A 22,606-nucleotide genomic window follows, 5' to 3' on the forward strand; every position below is an offset into this window, starting at 1 on the left:
CCTTTAGAATGTACTGGTTGGATCTCCTTGCAGGCCAAGGGACTCTCAAGAGTCTTCTCCAACACCACGGTTCAAAAGCATCAATTCTTTGGCTCTCAGCTTTCTTCACAGTCCAACTCTCACATCTATACATGACCACTGGAAAAACCATAGCCTTGACTAGACAGACCTTTGTTGGCAAAGTAATGTCTCTGCTTTTGAATATGCTATCTAGGTTGGTCATAACTTTCCTTCCAAGGAGTAAGCGTCTTTTAGCCACATAGAAATGGAGTGTATGAATTCTACATCAGTAGAAAGGGAAAAAATGAATAGGAAAAAAAAACTGATGAAAATTCAAATCCATAGTGAGAGGCTACTCTAAGATGTGGAGACAAGCATGGGAACAGGACCCAGTGTAAAGTAGATTCAAAGAAAGACCTGTTCTGCAGGATTAAATTCCCGTAACTGAGCTATTTCAGTTAATAATGGAGTCAGATATGCTGGGGGGTGGGGATGGGTGCAGTGGCATTATGGGAAGGTCAGAATATATTTGAAAGGGAAACACAGTTTCTGCAGTACTCATTTTAAAGGGGTCGACAGAAGCCAAGAAGGAAAGAACGATTAAATCACCCTCTTTGTTCATCCATTTATTGGGGACAAGAGCCCCATCCCTCGGGTTATTCCACAGGCTGCTATTTAATAATACTTAATTGTGATTATAGATGAATTTGGTGGTATGTTCTCCTTTCTACTTCTGGCGACTGTCCCTGGAGAGGAGGTCCTGAGAGTTTCCTGGCAATTAAGAAAAGGCTCTTGATCCTAAAGTGATCTCTGGAGGTGATCAAATTGCTTGCCTTTCATACTAGGCAATGTAACAATTAAGCACAAGTTTGGTGTTTTTTGTTTTTTTTTTTTTACTATTCTGGTACATGCTGTGTATTTGTTCGTATATAATTAAAGTTTCAGGATTGGGTTTTAAAGTCCCAAGATTGCCTGATTTACCTTCCTGTTAATGTCAACAGGGCAGTTCTGCACACACATCTGCAGAATAATCTGGACCTACTAGTGAGTGGAGGGGTGAGATGCATGTCCTACTTGTTAACTGGGATTTCTCCCACTGAGAGAGCTAACTGGAAACCAAGCTCTCAGCTTTCCCCTGAAGCTGCCCAGTGCCCCCACATGGAGACGTTACCAACAGAGGCATGCGTGCGTGCTAAGTCCCGTCAGTCATGTCCAACTCTGTGCGGCCTTATGGACTATAGCCCACCAGGCTCCTCTGTCTGTGGGATTCTCCAACAAGAATAGTAGAGTGGGCTGCAGTGCCCTCCTCCAGAGGAATCTTCCCAACCCAGGGATGGAACTCACGTCTCTGTGTGTCCTGCGTTGGGTTCTTTACCACTAATGCCACCTGGGAAGCCCTCGGGGGCTACAAAAGAAAGAAAGTGAAAATGAAGTCGCTCAGTCGTGTCCGACTCTTTGCAACCCCATGGACTGTAGCCTACCAGGCTCCTCCATCCATGGACTTTTCCAGGCAAGAATACTGGAGTGGGTTGCCATTGCCTTCTTCAGGGGATCTTCCCCACCCAGGAATTGAACCCGGGTCTCCCGCATTGCAGGCAGACTTACTGGGGGCTGTGTGGTTGGCTAATTAGGAGTCTCTTTCAGGGCAGATGCTTCTATTCCAGCCACACATACTAGAAGCAGGCGTGCCTTTCCAAACAGAGCAGCGCCCAAGAGCACTGCCCCAGACCCACACGTGTTCCGTGTACATTTTGCTCATCCCTCTTACTCTGCTCGCCAAGTGTCCCCACGCCTCCAAACCCAGGGCTCCTGCATCCACCCCATCTCACTTGCCTCTCAGCAGCATTAGGCCCACTCCACTTCTCCTTCCCTGAAACTCTGCTTTTTTTGGCTCTACTGACAGCAGACCGACTAGTTTTCCTCCTACCGCAGTCTCTGACGTGCCCTCTGCCTGCCCTAAACGATGGTGTTCTTTAAGGCCAACACGCTGGTGTCCCCCTTCATTCCTCATGTAGACCTCCAAACTGATCTCCCTGCTTCCGTCCTCAACCTTCTCTGTAGAGCAGCAATAAACAGGAAATCCGGTCTCTCTCCTAGTACCTGCACTGGCTTTCCATTATACTTAGAATAAAGCTCGAACTTCTCCTGGGCCCGGCTGAATGTTCTAGACTCTGGTGGAGCCTGTCTCCCCTGACCCTGTGTTACAGCAGCTTCAGCTCTGCTTTGTCCGTGCATCTGTCAGAGCTCTTTCCCACACGAGGACCTCTGCATATGCTGTCCCCCGTCCCTGGAATGTTCTCTGTCCGCTCTTCCATGCCTTGCACTTACCATATACATCCCAGCTTAAAAACAACCTCTCCAGAATGACCTTCCTGGATTGGGTTATGGAAAAGCAAGCGCCTCCCTCCACTTTCCTTCCGATGCGTAGATTCCTGTTTGTTTCTTAGCACACTTATCATGACTGGAATCTGTGTGGTTGTTTAGCTGTTTATGGAAAATCTTGCTGGTTAAACTGTAAGGTCTACAAGGCAGGGCTCATATTTGTCCACATTTAATCCCAGCACCTCGTACAGCACATGGCCTGGGTACACATGCCATGAAATCGAACGGCTGCGCCAAAGAATGAACCAAGTTTTCCCCTGTTGCCCTGGCAGCTCCTCTGTGCCCTTGACTGACCCCAGAGTTCCTCCTCAGGTACAGAGAGAGGTGCGTGAGGCCAAAGGGCATTGAAGGCGGAGAAAAAGCCTTTAGCAGCCCTGCCTTCAGAGTCTGTGGCTGATATTATATACTTGAAACTTTGAGGTGTTCTTTTGTACAGAAAGTTAGGAGTGATGAAAATTATAGAGAGATTATTGGTACCTTGAAGTATCTCTGGTGTTTTAGTTGTTTTATCTGAGATATAGGACTGATTTATGCTCAAAGAGTTGACAGAGTCATAGTAATGACATATCTTTTATTAAAACGGTTGATATTTGTTCTAATTTGGACTGAACTGTGGCTCAAAAACGGTTCTGGAGAAACCATTTCCAGGCTTACACTTTCCTCTGCTATCACCATTCTCAGCTGTTATTTAGGTAACTGAGTATTCATGTAGCCAAAGAGAGTTCAAAAAAACCCATTAAATCAAGAAGGAGGGGTGGCAAAGGCTGAACTTAAGAAGAGGGATGAAGAAATGACCATGGTGAAAAGAAAACCAGATGAAAGAAAAGCAGTCAAAGGGAAGAGGAGAAGAATCAGTTGCAAAAATAGCCTCTTTGTTTATTTATTTATTTGTTTTTTTAACTCTATGAAAGTGTGTGAAAGGTCAGTTTCCCCTTCCTCTTTCTGGCTGGGCTAGCCCTGGCTCTGAGACAGATTCTTGATAAGATCCAATCGAGGGTTCTTGTTAATGGGCAGAAGCTAGTAAGTACGGGGTGCATTAGTATATGTGAAAAGTAAGCCCAGTAATGTGGAATTCCACCAATAGAAAAAGAACAGCAACTTAGGTGGCTGCATGGAACCTAATGTTTTAAGAATGCCATCATAATGAAGAACCTTATGTTGAGGGCAGAACAGAAAGTGAAAAAAAAAAAAGGAAGGCCTCATAAGGGCAAGGGAGATTTTAGCATTTCACTTCCCTTACTGAGAACAGAGTTTACCAGTGAAAATTCAGACCTGAAAGCTATAAAAACTGAACAGAAACAAAACAAAAACCTTTGCGCTATTTTCCCCCTGAGTTTGGAAACCAGAAAATGCAAAAATCATTTCAGAGGGGCATCCTGGAGAGCTCAGCTAGCACAAACTGGTTGGGAATTAAAACTCGTGTGTTTTGAGCATCTCTCTCCAAACACATCTAGGAACTCATACAAGCCGCATTTTACTATTCCGTGGTAAGAGGGAATTTTGTGACCTTTTGAGAAACTTGTTTTGTCTTTCCTAAGAAGACCACAATAAGGAAGTCAGCCACATTTCTTGGCAATGGGACACTATTTCAGTCCCCAGGCTTGCATTCCTGGGAGTGGAGAGGGCTCTGAACAAGCGACTTGTCATCAGCTTGTCCCACACGTAGACTCCCAAAATGTACACTTACAAACATGTCTAGATTTCCACCCACTGCTGGGGGTTTGTAGAACAGAAGGCCATGGTAACCACGGAAGCATCTTTATGTTAACCTTCTCCCAGACCCAGGGGCTCCAAGGTCCAAGTCTAACAATACTATGAAGAGGAGGTTGAAACCCAAAGATGCAGGAACCTGGACCAGAAAGATGGGAGTCGGCCTAGGAGGAAGAAGGAGCCACCGGGACGTGGTGGCAAGCTCCTTTCTGCCCACCACATGTCCTCAGCCCTAAAACCAGGGGCACTACACCTTTCCTTGGCATTGGAGCACATCTTTTTCTCAAAATACTCTCTGCCTTTACCTTACCGTAGACTGTCTGACACTCCTTTTCAACTACTTTTGCAAGATGGACTTCTTTTGTCCATCACTTAAATCAGGGATTTTCAACTGGGATTGCTTTTGCTCTCCAGGGAACACATGGCAATATGTGGAGACAGTTGTGATTGTCACAACCAGGGCTGGAGGGGTGGGGGGCGGTGCTCCTGGCTTCTAGTGAGTTGAAGCAAGGGCCGTGTCACACCTCCTACAAGGCAGAGTCAGCCCTCCATGACCAGGTATTATCTCTTCAACATCAGTGGTTCAGAGATTGAGAAACCCCGGCTTTCACAGTGTTTATTTCTAGATTCCTTACCATTATTCTCACTCTCATGCATTCTTTGGGTTATCTCATCAACTACCACTAAAAAATCATCCTCGCTCTGATGGCTCACACAGCTCTATCTCCAGCTAGCTTTCTCTTTTGAGCACCAAACTTGCGTATCTACTATCCTATCCAGGCTTCTTCCGTTTACTATCCTATAAAGGTCCCTTTTGTTTTCACTGTTGGGCTTTTTGATGCTCAGCAAGAAAAATAATTGTTCATAACAGAAAAAGTAGTCTGTGATTATAGCTATCTGCTTTTAATAAAAGAGAATGAAGATTGACTGTTATTTTGAGAGAACAAAACGCAGCTTAGTGACTGTCTATGAGACGTTAAGATACAGACTGTCTTGACACTCCTTTTCTGGGATGCCTCGAAAGCTGTTTGGGAGAAACCCTTGAGTCTCTTAGGTGTGAAGAATTCTTACCTAGTGTGTCTTTGCGGTGAACGACAACTTGTTCTCTTTGGTTGTGGACTACAAGGACTCAACCCAGTGCCGCCTGCTGCTACTTAATGCTGTCAAAGCCTCCACGACAGAGAACCTGCCCAGGTCTGTGTGCAACCTGCAGTGTTAGAGTCAGTGTAAGTTGAAATTCATCAGTATCTTTGTGAGTTCCAAGACCATATCTTCTGGACCTTTTAATGGCCTGGAATGCTGAAACATCTCTGCTGCTCACGAGGTGGTTGATGGATATCAGATGAGGGCACTTCCCAAGCAAACTTTTCTTTTGCTTCCAGACCCCATTCCGATCCATCTCTTTCCTTTACGGGGGAGACACAGTGAACTCATGTACCCCACTCATACAGACTAACTTACAGGCTAACCCTCAATCAACCACTTACATACATCTGGGAAAATCCTCAGTGAGCAACCGCCATTCTTGCCAAACAGCGGGTGAGTCCCTTTAGAGACAGTGTGGAAATGATCCACCGCAGGATCCATCACCTGGAAAGTTTGGAACTTTGCCCCCAGTGCCCGTGCTGACCCGGGGAGGAGAGAGTCGTCGAGAGAAAGGACAGCGTCCTGAGAGACGGGGGCTCTAAAGCAAGGGCGGATTCTTGCGCTTCCCAAACTCTCTCTTTCTTGAAAAGAACAGTCTCCTTCCTCCAACTTGGAGCAGCTTTCTAGAGAGCTGCCCATCTGTCTATGTCTTAAAAACAAGTCTCCATGTGTGCTCTGTGGAGCCAGGCACAGCGGCATGGAGGAAGCATGGATTACAGATGGACAGAGAGGAGGGGTTACAAGGAGGACAGCGGACAAAGCCTGGAGAGTTTCCATCTGGCCCAGTCTCAGAATGGAGGGCCCCAGCCAGCGGGCCCCAGAAAAAAAGAGTCTGCTGGCTCAGCACCTCCTGACTTCCTGCAGGGCTGCAGGGAGGGTGACCCATCTTTACTGAGTCTGTAGTTTAGTTGCCATCATGTGGGCACCCAGAAGTTGTTCGCAGGAGTCACATTTTCTTACAGGTGCTCCTGTGACCCACAACATACCGGTTTTCAGGATTTGGAGTGCCATCTATAGCTTCCCTGGTGGCTCAGTGGTAAAGAATCTGCCTGGAATGCAGTGAGTACAGGAGACGCATGTTCAATCCCTGGGTGGGGCAGATCCCTTGGATGAAGGCATGGCAACCCACTCCAGTGTTCTTTCTTGCCTGGAGAATCCCATGGACAGAGGAGCCTGGCGGAATACAGTCCATAGGGTCGCAAAAAATCGGATGTGACTACAGCAACTTAGCACACGTGCATGCACTATAGCCATGACAAAGGGTAAAGGTGGCCAGCCTGAAGTGGGGTTGACTCTGTGGCCCTGCTAACCATGGGCATAGCCTAATCTGCTGCTGCCAAGGCCAGCTGAGTCTAGCCTGTGGCTGTTGTCCTCTTGCTCTGCAACACTGACTGTCTTCCCAGGCTATGCAGAAGAACCCTTCTTTCTCTTCTGTCCCACTCTGCTGTTTCACTGATTCAAGCATAAATGCCATAGGTATTCAGTGGCCAGAGAGGTTAAGCCCCATGTTAGACACTGGAGGTCACCTGGAGACAGCCCTGCGCCTCGAGTTGTTTCCATCTCTGGAAGGTCTGGCTAGAATTGGGCGAATGATGCTGTGATGCAGGTGAGCAGAGGGGTGATCCAGCCCTGCCAAGAAAGGCTGCCTGCTAGAGGTTCCGTTCTGCCCTGGAGGCTGTGATACCTACCCTGAGCCCTACAAGGGGAGAAGGTGGAGGGGGCTGAAGAAGGAGAGACACAAGTGTGTGTAATGTACCAGGGGTGAGAACGGGGACCGTGGGTGGAGGGCAGTGTAGTCGGGGGGTAAGGGCCGGGTGAAGGTCATAGGAGAGGGGCTTCGCAGGGCAAGGAAGTCAGATGGGGCAGGCAACTGGATCACGGCGAGCTTTGCAGGCCATGCTGCTGCTAAGTCATGTCAGTCGTGTCTGACTCTGTGCGACCCCATAAAGGGCAGCCTACCAGGGTCCGCCGTCCCTGGGATTCTCCAGGCAAGAACACTGGAGTGGGTTGCCATTTCCTTCTCCAATGCATGAAAGTGAAAAGTGAAAGTGAAGTCACTCAGTCATGTCCAACTCAGCGACCCCATGGACTGAAGCCTACTGGGCTCCTCCATCCATGGGATTTTCCAGGCAAGAGTACTGGAGTGGGTTGCCATTGCCTTCTCCATTGCAGGCCATATTAGGGGTTTAATTCTTTGTGACACACAGGTTCCAATGAAGAAAATCAGTCAAAAAGTATGATTTGATCAGAGGGTGAAAGGGAGTCCTGAAAAAAAATAGGAGGTGAGAGTTTTGACCTTAAATTGTTTATAATCTAATTGAGAATAGAAGAAAAATACATGAAATCAACAGTGTAAAAATGAAAACTGAATATAATTAAGCACAGAAGGGCCTGATGTAAACCGAAAGAGCTGCAGGAGGGGCAGCGAGAGTCCGCATCTCAGGCAGAAGCAGGATGCGTCAGGGGTGGAACACGCCTGTGACTTGGGCCCCAGAGATGGCAGAAAGGGCTGGCCGCTCAGCTCTGAGAGGCAGGATGGTTTCTGTGGTGAGGCTGCTTACTTGCAATAAAAGAATGTCAGCACCACCACTGACCCTGAATTCCTGCAAGCCTTTAGATCTCTGCGTCATCAACAGTGTATAAAACCTACACTCTAGGGTCTAAGCAGAGAAGGAAACACTGGCTGTTGTCTGACTCACAGAGTGAAAGCCCACAAAAGCACTCATGGCAGAGATGTTTTTTCTGGAGTCCCTCTATCGCTCAGAAGCCTAGGTAATCGTACAGTGTTATCCCCTTACTGGCAGAATCCCCTTCAAAGTATGTTTTATTATTTTGCCTCCAGATTGTATCAGATTGTATCATTTTAGGGTGCTGAGGTCTCTGAAATGTTTTGCTATGGGGACACTGGGGAGACCGGTGCACTATTACTTCAGTCAGTCATTTCAGTCACTCAGTCATGTCCAACTCTTTGCGACCCCATGGACTGCAGCACACCAGGCTTCCCTGTCCATCACCAACTCCCAGAGCTTGCCCAAATTCATGTCCTTCAAGTCATTGATGCCATCCAACCATCTCATGCTTGGTCGTCCCCTTCTCCTCCTGCCTTCAATCTTTCCCAGCATCAGGGTCTTTTCAAATGAGTCAGTTCTTCGCATCAGCTTCAACATCAGTCCTTCTAATCTATATTCAGGACTGATTTCCTTTAGGATTGACTGATTTGATTTCCTTGCTGTCCAAGGGACTCTCAAGAATCTTTAACACCACAGTTCAAAGACATCAATTCTTCGGCGCTCAGCTTTCTTTATGGTCCAATTCTCACATCCATACATGACTCCTGGAAAACCATAGCTTTGACTAGACAGACCTTTATTGGCAAAGTAATGTCTCTGCTTTTCAATATGTTGTCTAGGTTTCTCAGAGTTTTTCTTCCAAGGAGTAAGCATCTTATAATTGCATATCTGCAGTCACCATCTGCAGTGATTTTGGAGCCCAAAAAAATTAACTTCTGTCACTGTTTCCATTGTTTCCCCACCTATTTGCCATGAAGTGATGACATGAAGACGCCATGATCTTAGTTTTCTGAATGTTGAGCTTTAAGCCAGCTTTTTCACTCTCCTCTTTCACCTTCATCAGAAGGCTCTTTAGTTCCTCTTCACAATAAAATGCAACAGAAAAAAGTTCTTTGAGGTCTAATTACTAGTGAAAAAGCTTAATTTCCCCTAGAAAAGGAACTGTACATGTTCTCTTTCTTTTCATTCTGGCTCTTGAATGGAACTGCTAAGTTTGAATCTCGACCACAGCAGTCCAGCAAACCTCTGGCAGGCGCATTCCTGTTTCAGTCTTCTGGGTCCTCATGACCTTTCACATCTTCTCATGTTAATGTGTGTGCTTTTGGTTGGGAGGCATCTCAAAGGTGTGTGGGTCTGACTGAGAGGGAAGAATTGAGAAAAGAGTTAGGTAGATGAGAAGAGGGAGGAGTTCTAGAGAAGGAAACAGAATGGAACACAATAATGAGGAGCTGGGGTTGAGTGGAAGCCTGTGGAGATACTGTGGGAAATTCGAGAGACAGACGAGGTCAGAGGAGTGGACAGTGGGCTGAGGCAACAGGGAGCCACAGGAGTAACACGAAACTTGCCTTAAGAGGTTTGGTCTAATTGCAATGTTGAGTATGTACCAAAATAGGAGAAAGTGAGCGAGGTGAAACTGGGGAAGATAAAAGGAATAGGAGGCCATGGGAAACATCTGAGGGGGGAAGTGAATCGAGTTTGGATTGAGAAGGAAAAGAAATGAGTCACTGATTACAGCTGGTGTCTGGGGTGTTATTATTGCTGGAAAGAGTCAGCTTAGAAGAAGGGGTTTGGGTGCTTTGGAGAGGCAGGGACAGAGAGGAGGAGAACAGGAAGAGGCAGGTATATTCCTGACTGCAGCGTCCTAAGAGCCCAGATCTTTCTTTTGTCTCATCCTTAACTGGATAGAATCTAAATGGGCACTCCTTCACCAGGCTGGACACCATCAGAGCCAACTAGCTTCCTATTTATAGAAGAACGCTGCTTTGAAATGTTGGCTAAACTACTTATTAACCCGAAGGACAATAGCATAGTAAGTAAAAAATCACTTAGAAAGTTCAGAAGATTCAGAAAGTTATCTTTTAACCACCTGCTCAAGTCACATACAAGTTCATAAATAATGGCATGCTTTTCTTCCTCAGCCCAATGGAGCATTCATTTCACTTTCCAGGTCCGTAAGACTATTCACATTGCTCCCAACATTTTATTAGGAATATTTTTAAACATAAAGCACAGCTGAAAGAATTTTATAGAGAACACCTGTAACCTGCCTGATAGGTCCTACTATTAATAGTTTACTGTATTTGCTTTGTCATAAACCTATGTATCTATCTATCCACCAACTCATCTTATTTTTGGTGCAGTTCAGTTCAGTTCAGTCAGTCAGTCATGTCCAGCTCTTTGCAACCCCATGAACAGCAACACACCAGGCCTCCCTGTCCATCAGCAACTCCCAGAGTCCACCCAAACCCATGTCCATTGTGTCAGTGATGCCATCCAACCATCTCATTCTCCGTTGTCCCCAGAGTAAACTGCAAACATTACTACTCTTCTGCAATAAATAAAACTATTGTTTTTTAACTTCTGTTCTCTGAATTTTTACCCAACTGGGCTGTGTCAGCCCACCTAGGTAGACTCTGAAGATCAAAGAAAAGCATTTAGCTCTTTCCATGGGTGGCTTATCTTCCCAGTCCCTCATACCCAAGCACTGACTCTTTGATTACAGTTCAGTCGCTCAGTCGTGTCCAACTCTTTGTGACCCCATGAATCACAGCACGCCAGGCCTCCCTGTCCATCACCAACTCCCGGAGTTCACTCAGACTCACGTCCATCGAGTCCATCTCATCCTCTGTCATCCCCTTCTCCTCCTGCCCTCAATCTTTCTCAGCATTGGGGTCTTTTCCAATGAGTCAACTCTTCGTATGAGGTGGCCAAAGTACTGGAGTTTCAGCTTTAGCATCATTCCTTCCAAAGAAACCCCAGGGCTTATCTCCTTTAGAATGGACTGGTTGGATCTCCTTGCAGTCCAAAGGACTCTCAAGAGTCTTCTCCAACACTACAGTTCAAAAGCAGCAATTCTTCGGTGCTCAGCTTTCTTCACAGTCCAACTCTCACATCCATGCATGACCACAGGAAAAACCATAGCCTTGACTAGACTGACCTGTGTTGGCAAAGTAATGTCTCTGCTTTTGAATATGCTATCTAGCTTGGTCATAAATTTCCTTCCAAGGAGTAAGCGTCTTTTAATTTCATGGCTGCAGTCACCATCTGCAGTCATTTTGGAGTACCCAAAAATAAAGTCTGACACTGTTTCCACTGTTCCCCCATCTATTTCCCATGAAGTGATGGGACCAGATGCCATGATCTTCATTTTCTGAATGTTGAGCTTTAAGCCAACTTTTTCACCCTCCACTTTCACTTTCATCAAGAGGCTTTTTAGTCCCTCTTCACTTTAAGCCAACTTTTTCACCCTCCACTTTCACTTTCATCAAGAGGCTTTTTAGTCCCTCTTCACTTTCTGCCATAAGGGTGGTGTCATCTGCATATCTGAGGTTATTGATATTTCTCCCGGCAATCTTGATTCCAGCTTGTGTTTCTTCCAGCCCAGCGTTTCTCATGATGTACTCTGCATATAAGTTAAATAAGCAGGGTGACAATATACAGCCTTGACGTACTCCTTTTCCTATTTGGAACCAGACTGTTGTTCAATGTCCAGTTCTAACTGTTGCTTCCTGACCTGCATACAGATTTCTCAAGAGGCAGGTCAGGTGGTCTGGTATTCCCATCTCTTTAGAATTTTCAAGTTTGTGCTGATTCACACAGTCAAAGGCTTTGGCATAGTCGAAAAAGCAGAAGTAGATGTTTTTCTGGAACTGTCTTGCTTTTTCCATGATCCTGTGGATGTTGGAAATTTGATCTCTGGGTCCTCTGCCTTTTCTAAAACCAGCTTGAACATCTGGAAGTTCACGGTTCACATATTGCTGAAGCCTGGCTTGGAGAATTTTGAGCATTACTTTACTAGCATGTGAGATGAGTGCAATTGTGCGGTAGTTTGAGCTTTCTTTGGCATTGCCTTTCTTTGGGATTGGAATCAAAACTGCCCTTTTCCAGTCCTGTGGCCAGTGCTGAGTTTTCCAAATTTGCTGGCATATTGAGTGCAGCACTTTCACAGCATCACCTTTCAGGATTTGAAATAGCTCAACTGGAATTCCATCACCTCCACTAGCTTTGTTCGTAGTGATGCTTTCTAAGGCCCACTTGACTTCACATTCTGGGATGTCTGGCTCTAGGTGAGTGATCACACCATCATGATTATCTGGGTCGTGAAGCTCTTTTTTGTACAGTTCTTCTGTGTATTCTTGCCTCCTCTTCTTAATATCTTCTGCTTCTGTTAGGTCCATACCATTTAGTAGTGCCTAATCTGTGCCCTTGGAGAGGGCAATGGCACCCCACTCCAGTACTCTTGCCTGGAAAATCCCATGGATGGAGGAGCCTGGTAGGCTTCAGTCCATGGGGTCGCGAAGAGTCAGACATGACTGAGCGACTTCACTTTTACTTTTCACTTTCATGTACTGGAGAAGGAAATGGCAACCCACTCCAGTGTTCTTGCCTGGAGAATCCCAGGGACGGCAGAGCCTGGCGGGCTGCCATCTACGGGTCCCGCAGAATTGGACACGACTGAAGTGACTTAGCAGTAGCAGTAGCAGTAATCTGTGCCCTTGAGTTCCTAGTAAGTAGAAAAGGGAATTTTTACAAACCCAGTTATCTTCCATAAACTCTCGTATTTGATATGGCAAAGACTCCTGGTGGAAGAGTGAAAAAAAGTCCCTAAGATAAATAAGTAATATAACCTATGTCTACATACCTAGATTGCCATCTATGCAGCAAAACTGCACCTTTAGTAACATAAGGGCCACAGAGAATACAGATGGTTTCTGCTTTTGGATACAAAATATTCCCAGAAAGACCATCACCCCTGTCCCAAACTGTGGGATTTAGAGGCAGAAACTACAGTGAGAGAAGCTGGTGAGGAGTGAGGTCAAGTTTTTTAGCTGGCAAATGGATATTATCAAAACCAGAGATTGCCTTACTAAGATTTACAAAACAACCATTTACTGTGTGTGTTTCACTGTGCGTAGTTTTCAAGCTTAAGGAACATGATCTGCCACTGTAATAACAAGCCTGGGTACAATGGTGTTCTATTAAGATTTGTTTTGCCTCCATCTTCATGTCTATTGTTTTATTTATGTTTACGTTTTAATTGATGTTTTGACCATGTGGTTGCCTTGAGGAGATTTTGTGAAGGCTTCCATTTTGAAACACATTTTAAAAATAATATATTTAATATACAGTAAGCAAAAATATTCTTGTGTATGTACCCAGAAGTAAAATCTTACTGGTGCACTAAAACTTCATTTTAAATGTCTATCCATTAGTATGATAAACAAACCAAAGACGTGATCTTAGAGTCTCGAGAGAAAGAACCTCAGTTTGGGGAGAGCCAATAGAAGGAACTAATTCTCAGATCCAAGTGCTGCCGAACAGAGAGGAAGGAGGGAGAAGACTGAAGCAAATGTGAACTGGGCAATGTTACATCAGCTCAGGACTAGGAACAGCACATGGAGGAAAAAGCCTCTCGATGACCAGTCTGAGAAGGTGGAGGCTTCTCAGACTGGTCAGCTCAGTCTGGTTGACTGAGTCGGTCAACTCAACCTAAGTTGGTCAACTCAACCTAAGGGCTGGTGTCGTAAGGAAATGAAATAGAGGAAAGAGGCAGAGAACTGACTTTAAAATGTTATTGTCTGATTTTTAAAATGTCTCGGCTCTCTGAGTTTCTTTTGCTGAAAACAATCAAGTGCTCTTGGATCCCCAAAAATCTTGGAGATAAGTGTGTGGCTATCCTAACCTTCCAAAGGAGGGAGATTTGTCACCTCTGTGGGTAATCTGAGTGATCAAGACTTGGGTCTTTCTCAATAGTCAGGCAAATGCATCCTGTTTTAATTTGAGCCTCAGACGCAGGGAAGCTATTTAGAGCAGCTACTTGTCTACTATGAAGTTAGTAAAACTAAGTGCTCGTTACTTTCCGTGTTGCCATTCCTATAACCTTACAGGAATTCTCCATAGGCTGGTAAATTTTAGGACTTATCTGCAAGGCTACTTTGCAACCACAGACTCTGAAGTGCAATTATTATATGATACTTAAATCAGTCTTTCATGCTTATGTTTCTGTCTCCAAGATGTTCAGATGGAGGTAGGTATCACACAAAGGATAGAAGGAAAGGTGTAACTTAGTAGGAAAAGATGAAAAGAAAGAACAACACTTGCCTTTTAACCAATGCTCTTGGAATGAGGTATTTAAATAAAAATCGACCGAAATGATGGCTCAGTTGACGAGGAAAGATAGCTTCCTCCCATCCCCTCTGTTTACGCATACTATTGTTGCAGCCCATGATGTTTTGTTTACTTTGGAAGGAAATATTTTACCCCCTCTGAGATAATTAATTTTTGTCAGCTTCACTGTTTATAAGGGAAACTGAGAAACTGTTAATTGAAATACAGAATGAGTCACTGTTTTCAGTAATTTTTGGCAGCATTCTAATTTGTGTCAATCCCAGCCTAATTATTAGATTTTTTGGAAGCAGAAAGCATATTTGATTTTTCTCTTACTAAATTTTTCTCCTGTTTTTTCCCAAAAATATGTGCTGCCTGACAAAGGTTATGTAATTTATGTCAAAGTGAGGTGAAATGCCAGTACCTGCGGAACACCAGGAGGTTTATGGCGTCACACCTGGCTCTTCGCACTGGCTCAATATTTAGAAAGCTCACAGAATACAATCTTCCTCTTTTCCACACTCCTACCCCTCAGCCCTGATCAAACAATGTGATTCTTTTAAAGACCTTTTAGCTGGTATTAAGCCACAGTATATGGCCCATCACTCATGACATCCCTGAAGTAAACTTCCCAGAAGCCATCAGGGAGAACTCATTTGGAAATCCAATTGAATGTCGCTTGCAAAGGGCAGGATCCTAGAAGAGGCGACCAGTCATGCATTCCTGAGTTATTTGTCGTAAAAGCATTAATCACTGTGAACTCATTTGCTCCCGATGCAAACTCGCCACACTGTAGCACAGGAATTCTGTTCCAAGCGATCATTAACGTAGAGAACAGAAGCTGCTGACTGTGGGCAGGGATAATAAACTCTGTCAGATCAGTGGCCAGTGTAATGGGACTGTTAATGGTTCCTAATAGAAGTCGGACCTTCCTGACGGAGTGAAGGTGGAGCAGAGAGGCAGGCAGCTCCCCTGGGCAGACAGCCCCATCTCTGGCCTGCTGGAGGATGAAAGGAGCATCAGTGTTGGTCACAGAGCATTGCTAGGGCTCTGAGGTGGCCATCGCTGGGAGCATGGGCAGCAGCTATGGGTTGGGGAGGGACCCGTGGAGACGCAACCACACTCCAGCCGGTCGCCGGCCGCAGGCAAGGTTGCCGTCGGACATCTGGCGCTGTGGACATCCCAGAACCTTGAACTCACCCCACTCCACGCTGGGTCACCACTGACAGGGAGGATGGCAATCACAGGGATGATAGCACAGCCGGGCACGGGAGCATGTGACGCGGCTCTGTGACATTCCTAAGCCCCGGCCACTGCTGTGATTGAGGTGCTGACACGGCTGTCCCGGGGCTCAGCAGTGGGGCTCGGTGGCTTCCAAGAGCTGAGGGAACTGGGGAGAAGGGATGGAAGAGGGATGCTCGCTTTAAACATAAAAAGTGTAAAGTACTAACACTGCGAGATATTTGCCAATAAGCACAGAGTACCACAGCGGAACTGAATCAACACGTTTAATAGATGAAAGGACATTGCCAATAGACTCCAGTCACCTCTCCCAGATGAGTTCCCAGAAACCAGAGCGGAGTGGAACACGCCAGTCTGTGCCAGAAAACACCACTCATCCTCGATTACGTTGTTTACTAAAACCTAGTGTTCAAGAGTTTGAAAGATGTGAGAAAACAGATGGTTATAAAGAAGGAGGTGAAGCAGGGAAAGCGCCAGGACAGTTTTCAGAGGAGCCTCTCCCCACCCCCTGCCCAGCACCCATCACCGTCAGCAGGACCGTCCCACGGAACTAGGCACCCCACAGCGGGCAGAGATGGGCTGATGGCCTCTCGGCCTCTCCCCCACAGAGCCGACGAACCCGCGCCGAGAGTGCTAGACTCCACGGCACGGGGTATAAATGCAGCGGCACTGGGGGAGCGAAACCAGCAAGAGGGAAATTCAGAGACAGCGGCGTGGAAGACTGCGCTGGCTGTGAACAGCGTGGACGAGATGAACCCGGGGGTGGGGGTGGGGTTCACACAGACTGTCGAGGCATGAACAGGAGTGTGAAGGGGGAGCAGCATGCTGAGTGCAAAGAGGGAAGGAAGCAGCCTGGTTCGGTGACGGAGTGTTGCATATGCGTGCGTGTGTGTGTGTGTGTGTGTGTTAAGATAGTGGAGCAGCAGGCAATACGCAAGACCAGAAGGGTGGTCGCGTGTTACAAAGAGCCTTGGTAGCCAGACAGAGGAGTCCGGATCAATGTGGTGGGCAGTAGAGACCCGCTGTAAGCCCTTGGCCTCTGAGGAGCAGAGCCAAGCCAAGTTCTGGAAAGTTTCATCTGGTGTCTGTGTAGGAGGGGAGACTGGAGGGGAAGAGAGAATTGGGGGCGCTGGGGGCAGCTGGGGCGGCCTGGCTTGACTAGCTCTCACCGTTCCTCCTGCAGCACACGTTCATCCTGCCCTTCTCACTAGCTGAGGTCATCCTCAGACCACACTGCTACCCACTGAGGAAGAAAGGACTCACTCTGTTGGCCGCTGCTTGCCTCGCCTATGTCAGCAGGTAAGACTGGCAGAGAGAAAAGTCAACTTGGACTGGTCATTCCAGACTCTGAGGAATATTCCAGAAGCAGCACACTGTTCTATAAGCGTGCCTTCATCTTGGGACAGCAGGGATTTCACCATCTTCTAATTTGCAAGAAAAAATGAATCTTATTGCTTGCTTTTGCTGCTCGTGGAAACATCACTTGCCCGAGAATACGTAGGTATGCGTGCGTGCACACACAGCAGGTCACGAGCTCTCCCAACCCCTCGTGAAGAATTCATCTTTGTAAAGCTATGCATGTTACTTTCCCTAGGAAAACATTGATCTTTGGTTCCATCTGTAATTAAAATGTTTGAATGCTTGAATGACCTAGGGCACCTAAACATATTCCATCTGAAAAGTCATTTGACAGATTGAGGGGCCGAGGTTTGGTCCATCCGTCTTGCCTGGATCACCGTGGGCTTATTTGCATCAACATCTGGCACTTGAGCACCGAGAGGGCATTTGGGCAACTGCCCAGGGGCTTGCAGAACAGCCTAGCTGGAGGCCTGGGAGATAATTTAAGGAGCTGGCCTAGATTTCATCATTCAGCCACCTGGCGACACTAATTCTCAGAAATTTTGCCCAATGTCTGTAATCAAGGGAAAGTGCTTGGCCACTCACCGGTAACTGGAAACCCCCCTTTCCATTCCACAGCCTTCTCCTCCACGGCCAAGCTCTGGCTCTACTGGGAGGGGCTTACCAAGGAAAATACCTGCAGATTGCGTGTAAATCATGGTGTTCCTACGTTAGCCTCGACTCACCTGAGCTTTTCACATCTGCCAATTTGGCTAACTCCCCAACCCCCACTGGGGGAAAGTTTCACCCAGGGCAGTGTTCTGGTAGAGACAAAAGCCCGGGAGAGAACACAGTCCACAGGACTTGGTCTCCAGCAGCTCCTGCTTCCCCAGCCTTTGTCTTAGAGCCGTAACCTTTATGCCCAGAACTCAGGTGCTGGTTCCTCGCTAGCCTTCCCTTCCCTTTTGCAAGATATGCTCCTCCTGCACTTCTGCAGCCTTCTTTCCCTGAGGGCAAAGTCCCTTCAGGTTTCTCCTTTCCCTAAGAAATCACTTGCTCAGTAAATCCACCCCAGCTCTCCATTGACCTACACTGTTCACTAGCCTGGGCCTCTGCCTTTTAACAAAGGACAGTTTGAGAGAATAAAGCATAAACTGGGGACCTGCTGGTAGCTGAGGTCTGGAGCACGGTGTCGAGGAGGATTCTGGGACCCTAAAAGAGTTGTGCTATCATCTAGCAATATCTGCCAATAGCATGTGATTGGAGAGTGGTGTTGGAGAAGACTCTTGAGAGTCCCTTGGACTGCAAGGAGATCCAACCAGTCCACTCTAAGGGAGATCAGTCCTGGGTGTTCATTGGAAGGACTGATGCTAAAGCTGAAATGCCAATACTTTGGCCACATCATGCAAAGAGTTGACTCATTGGAAAAGACTCTGATGCTGGGAGGGATTGGGGGCAGGAGGAGAAGAGGATGACAGAGGATGAGATGGCTGGATGGCGTCACCGAGTTGATGGACATGAGTTTGGGTGAACTCCGGGACTTGGTGATGGACAGGGAGGCCTGGTGTGCTGCGATTCATGGGGGTCGCAAAGAGTCAGACACGACTGAGCGACTGAACTGAACTGAACTGGAGAGTGGTGGGACATGTGCTGTGTATTTTCCAAGCCTGGCTTAACCAAAGAAATAAATCCCTAACTACAGAATATCTAGGACCTGGGGTGGGGTAAGCATATGCATAAAAGATACATTTTTTCCTCTTGTGTGTGTTGAGAAGAAGCAGGATGGTAGCTGGTTGATTACGCACATGCATTTCCATACTGGCTTTTTTTTTTTTTTTGGTGGACTTTCAGCTGATTTTATTCTTTCTTGCCAAGGGTAACTTTTAGACTTTGTATATAAGATAGCATTTTTGGTTTATTAATTTTTTTCTGCCTAAGGACTTGGGGGTTGATAATCAATCCTCATATCTACCCTCACTCTTTCTCCTCAGAAACCAAGGAGGTCAAAGAGCACCTGAGGCCACTAGTATTTGGAGAAAACTGTGATGCCTGTAAAGATGAAATGCAATGGTCAAGAGGGTTTGGCTCATAGCTGCCCGGGCATGTACTCTGACATGCAGGGAACGTGGGTGTTGGAGAAAGGAGGTATAACAAGAAGGCACTTATTCCTCAATGCCAGGCATTGAGCAAAAGGTATGAGGACACGGAGATGTACAAGATACCAGGTTGCCTTCAAGAACTGCCCGAGACAGAGAAAGGAAAAGAGACGATGGTCAAACAGGGTGATGAGACTCTCAGAGGGATAAGCACAGGGTGCTGGAGAATGTCGAGGACTGGCTTCTCAAAGGAGGCGGTGTCTGATGTTAAGTCAACAGTGAAGTGGAAAAGACAGTCAGGCAGAGGGAAGGGAATACCCGAAAGGCTAGAGGAGCTGAGGGCATGGCTGAACTGGAAGACAGGGAGGAATTAGATCAAGAATTCACATCAGTGGGTTCAGACTTCTGAACGGAGGGGGTTTTCTCTGTGAAAGTTTTCACAGACAGGTGAAATAACGTGGCTTGTGGAAGAAAGATGACTAGAAAGATGATTCTGGCTGAAAAGTGTGTAAATTAAAGAGGAACAAGACAGGGAAGCCAGTTTGTGGCATTTGCAGTAACTCTGGAGAGTTGATGTTGGCTTACAGATGATGATATCAATCAGTCTGCAAACAGAATCAGAGAGGGTGGGTGATGGAAGGCTCAGCGGGTTAAATGACATGGCCAAGGTCACATGGCGAGGGAAAATCAAAGCTGAGACTTAAATCAAGGACTTTCAAATCCAGTTCTCTTTTCAGTGTATTCAGATGGCCAAGTATTTTGTTCACTCCCTGTTTGGGGCTTCCCTGGCACTTCAGATGGTAAAGAATTTGCCTGCAATGTGGGATACCCAGGTTCGACCCCTGAGTCTGGAAGATCCCCTGGAGAATGGCAACCCACTCCAGTATTCTTGCCTGGAGAATCCCACGGACAGAGAAGCCTGGACTAACACGGTGTAAAATATACGCTACTAAATGCTGGAGGGGTGAGAATGCAAACAATCTTACCATCATCTCTAGAGTCTAAAAGCTTGCATGAAGTCCTTCTCAGGTCTGTGCTCAAACTGTAGGTTACAGCGAAATAATAGAGCAAATGAAGGGAAGGGACGGAGCCTTATCACCAGCAGGAATGTAGGCAGGTGGACCCTGACAGGGAGTTGAAGTGTTTTGGGATTTGGGTTTTCTTATTATTAATGAGGGGCTTCCCAGGTGGCTCACTGGTAAGCAAGCTGCCTGCCAATGCAAGAGATGGGAGTTCGACCCCTGGGTCGGGAAGATCCTCTGGAGAAGGAAATAGCAACCTGCTCCAGTATTCTTGCCGGGGAAATCCCACGGACAGAGGAGCCTGGTGGGTTACAGTCCATGAGGTCATGAAAGAGAGGACACAATTTAGTGATGAAACAACAACTCGTTAAGGAAGTACAAAATCAGCACTCTGGCCCGTAGGCCTCATTTTTGCTGGAGTGCACCAAAGGCACCTGTATACCGGCTTTATACGCTGCCCTCCTTCTTGACAGCTCCCCACTCTGGCTGTTCCCTCACCAGAGGAGCTCAGACTCATTGCTGCCAGCTGCCTCCACCCTTACGTAACACCCTGGGGGCTACATGGGCCTTCTCGGCCACAGATGACCATCAACAAGTCCCACAGACTGTGGATATCCATGGAGATATTTTAGGGTCATTTGTCAGGCGTGTCCATTTGGATGCTCAAATAGGGAAACCACATAGCAGGAATGAGGTAAAGAATATGGTCCCGGGCCAGAGAGAGCGTGGGAAACCAACATGAGTCAAAAAAATGGAAACAGCCCTGACCCGGGGAAGCATTTCTCTGCTGAAACCATGTTACAATGACTTAAAAATAGTCCCCAAGACCATGGGGACGGCCTCCTATGTGGCACTTGCTTTTTTGTTATTTTTCAGATTGCAAAATTGGAGGGTTGACCCCGAAGAGGGAAAATAAAGCTTTGCAATGTAGTAATAACTGTAAATCTTTCATTTCCTTTGGAAAGCATTAGTCATCTATAAATATGGTAGCTCACTCACTCCACCCTTCTCTCTCACCCCGGAACACATCACCTAGGTCTCTGTGAGGCTGTGCTGAAGAGCAGGAAAACAGAAATGTTCCTACTGCTGGCTTTTATTCACTCTTTTATTGAACAAATATTTCCCCTAACACAGGACTGGCCCTGCTGGGGAAAGCAAAGCTATATAAGGCCAAGCCCCAGCCGGGAGGGGGTTTGTTCTTAATAAGTGGAGATGAGCCATGCATGCAAATTATAAGAACACAAGATGGGAAGTGATAAACTGTCATAACAAGTATGAGGAGCCAACAGGAACACAAGGAGGAAGCGGTTACGTCTGGCTGGGCCGTGTGGGAAGGACTTCATCAAAGGTGTCGTTGGATCTGGGCCCTCAAGGACTGGCTGGGTTGGAGCAGCAAAAAAAAAAAAAAAATAGAAACTGAACAACACAGCACAATCGCAAAGCCAAGAGGACACAGATCCCATTAAAGCAATGGTTTCACTTTAGCCGGACCTACAAGTGAAAGAAACTAACAGGAAATGACCCTGAAACTGCCCTCTCACAGTCTTGCAGATGGCAGGCTGGAGGGTATAGACTACATGAGATGTGCCCGTTGCTGCTGTTTGTTTGCCGTGGCATTAGGAGTGAGAATTATAACTTGGCCAGAGAGTCAGGCTTTAAAAAAACTATCCTGACAACTGTACCTATAATGGATTGAAGCGGCAAGACGTGGAAAGCAAGAATCAAGCAATATCCAAATAAAAAGCCATCCAGAATGCTCTGAAGTCATCCAGTTCAGTCACAATAGTTTATTCTACATCCATGGATATTTCACAATTGCAGCGTCTGGACGCTTGGAACATCCTTCTGCAAGGGGTCTAGTCCTCCAAGACTGCCATCTCTGAGGGATCTTAACAACTCAGTGAGTGTTCACACATGGCCCTGTGTACACTGTCCTGGGCGTTCCTCTCCCTCACAGACTGTAAAGTCACAGTACCCAACCTCTGGGATTCAACACCCCACTGGGACCTGCCTTAAGGTCAGCTTACCGCCCCCACCACTGTCCCAGCCCACACTGCCCCCACCCATCAGTCTCCACTGCTGGCAGAAGTAGGATGCTGCTGCTGCTACTGCAGCAGCCCCAGGCCAGTCTCCACTGCTGGCAGAAGGAGGATGCTGCTGCTGCTACTGCAGCAGCCCCAGGCCAGTCTCCACTGCTGGCAGAAGGAGGATGCTGCTGCTGCTACTGCAGCAGCCCCAGGCCAGTCTCCACTGCTGGCAGAAGGAGGATGCTGCTGCTGCTACTGCAGCAGCCCCAGGCCAGTCTCCACTGCTGGCAGAAGGAGGATGCTGCTGCTGCTACTGCAGCAGCCCCAGGCCAGTCTCCACTGCTGGCAGAAGGAGGATGCTGCTGCTGCTACTGCAGCAGCCCCAGCTGGCCTGCAGTGCGCCGACACCTTGCTCTTGATGGACCAGAAGTCTGCTGATGCAGTAGGTGTCTCTGCCAGGGTGTCAGGTATTCCACGCCAGGCGCAAGTGTCACACAGCTGTGCAGCTATACCCCAGCCTGGGGAGAGAGATCTGTAAAGTCACTGCTCAACTGCAGTTCTTACGGGGAAAGAAATGATTCCTATCTTCTGTTCTGTGCTCACTTGGGTGAGGGCCCAGAGCAGAGCTGTCTGGTCACTCCTAGTGTAATAACCCTCTAAGTTTCTGCACCCGTTTACACAGTTACACACATAGACATCTTCCCAGAGAAGACATTAGAAACTGCCAGAAGGGCGAACTGAGCTGA

At 47.0% G+C, this 22,606-nt stretch overlaps 2 protein-coding genes across 4 annotated transcripts in view; one reads left to right on the forward strand and one right to left on the reverse strand.

Moving 5' to 3' along the window:
- The window catches only part of ADTRP (androgen dependent TFPI regulating protein), a 67,321-nt gene that overhangs the window by 25,466 nt on the left and 19,249 nt on the right, over window positions 1-22,606 (forward strand). For all 3 annotated transcript variants that reach the window (XM_027525077.1, XM_027525076.1, XM_027525075.1), the window contains one exon: window positions 16,561-16,676. In XM_027525077.1, the coding sequence (XP_027380878.1) occupies window positions 16,561-16,676 (116 nt within the window). The remainder of the gene's footprint in view (window positions 1-16,560; window positions 16,677-22,606) is intronic.
- Window positions 1-22,606, reverse strand: part of TMEM170B (transmembrane protein 170B) — a 211,189-nt gene that overhangs the window by 10,690 nt on the left and 177,893 nt on the right. The gene's annotated exons all lie outside the window — the stretch shown is intronic.

This window comes from Bos indicus x Bos taurus, chromosome 23 (assembly GCF_003369695.1).
Source record: "Bos indicus x Bos taurus breed Angus x Brahman F1 hybrid chromosome 23, Bos_hybrid_MaternalHap_v2.0, whole genome shotgun sequence".
NCBI classification, from domain to species: domain Eukaryota; kingdom Metazoa; phylum Chordata; class Mammalia; order Artiodactyla; family Bovidae; genus Bos; species Bos indicus x Bos taurus.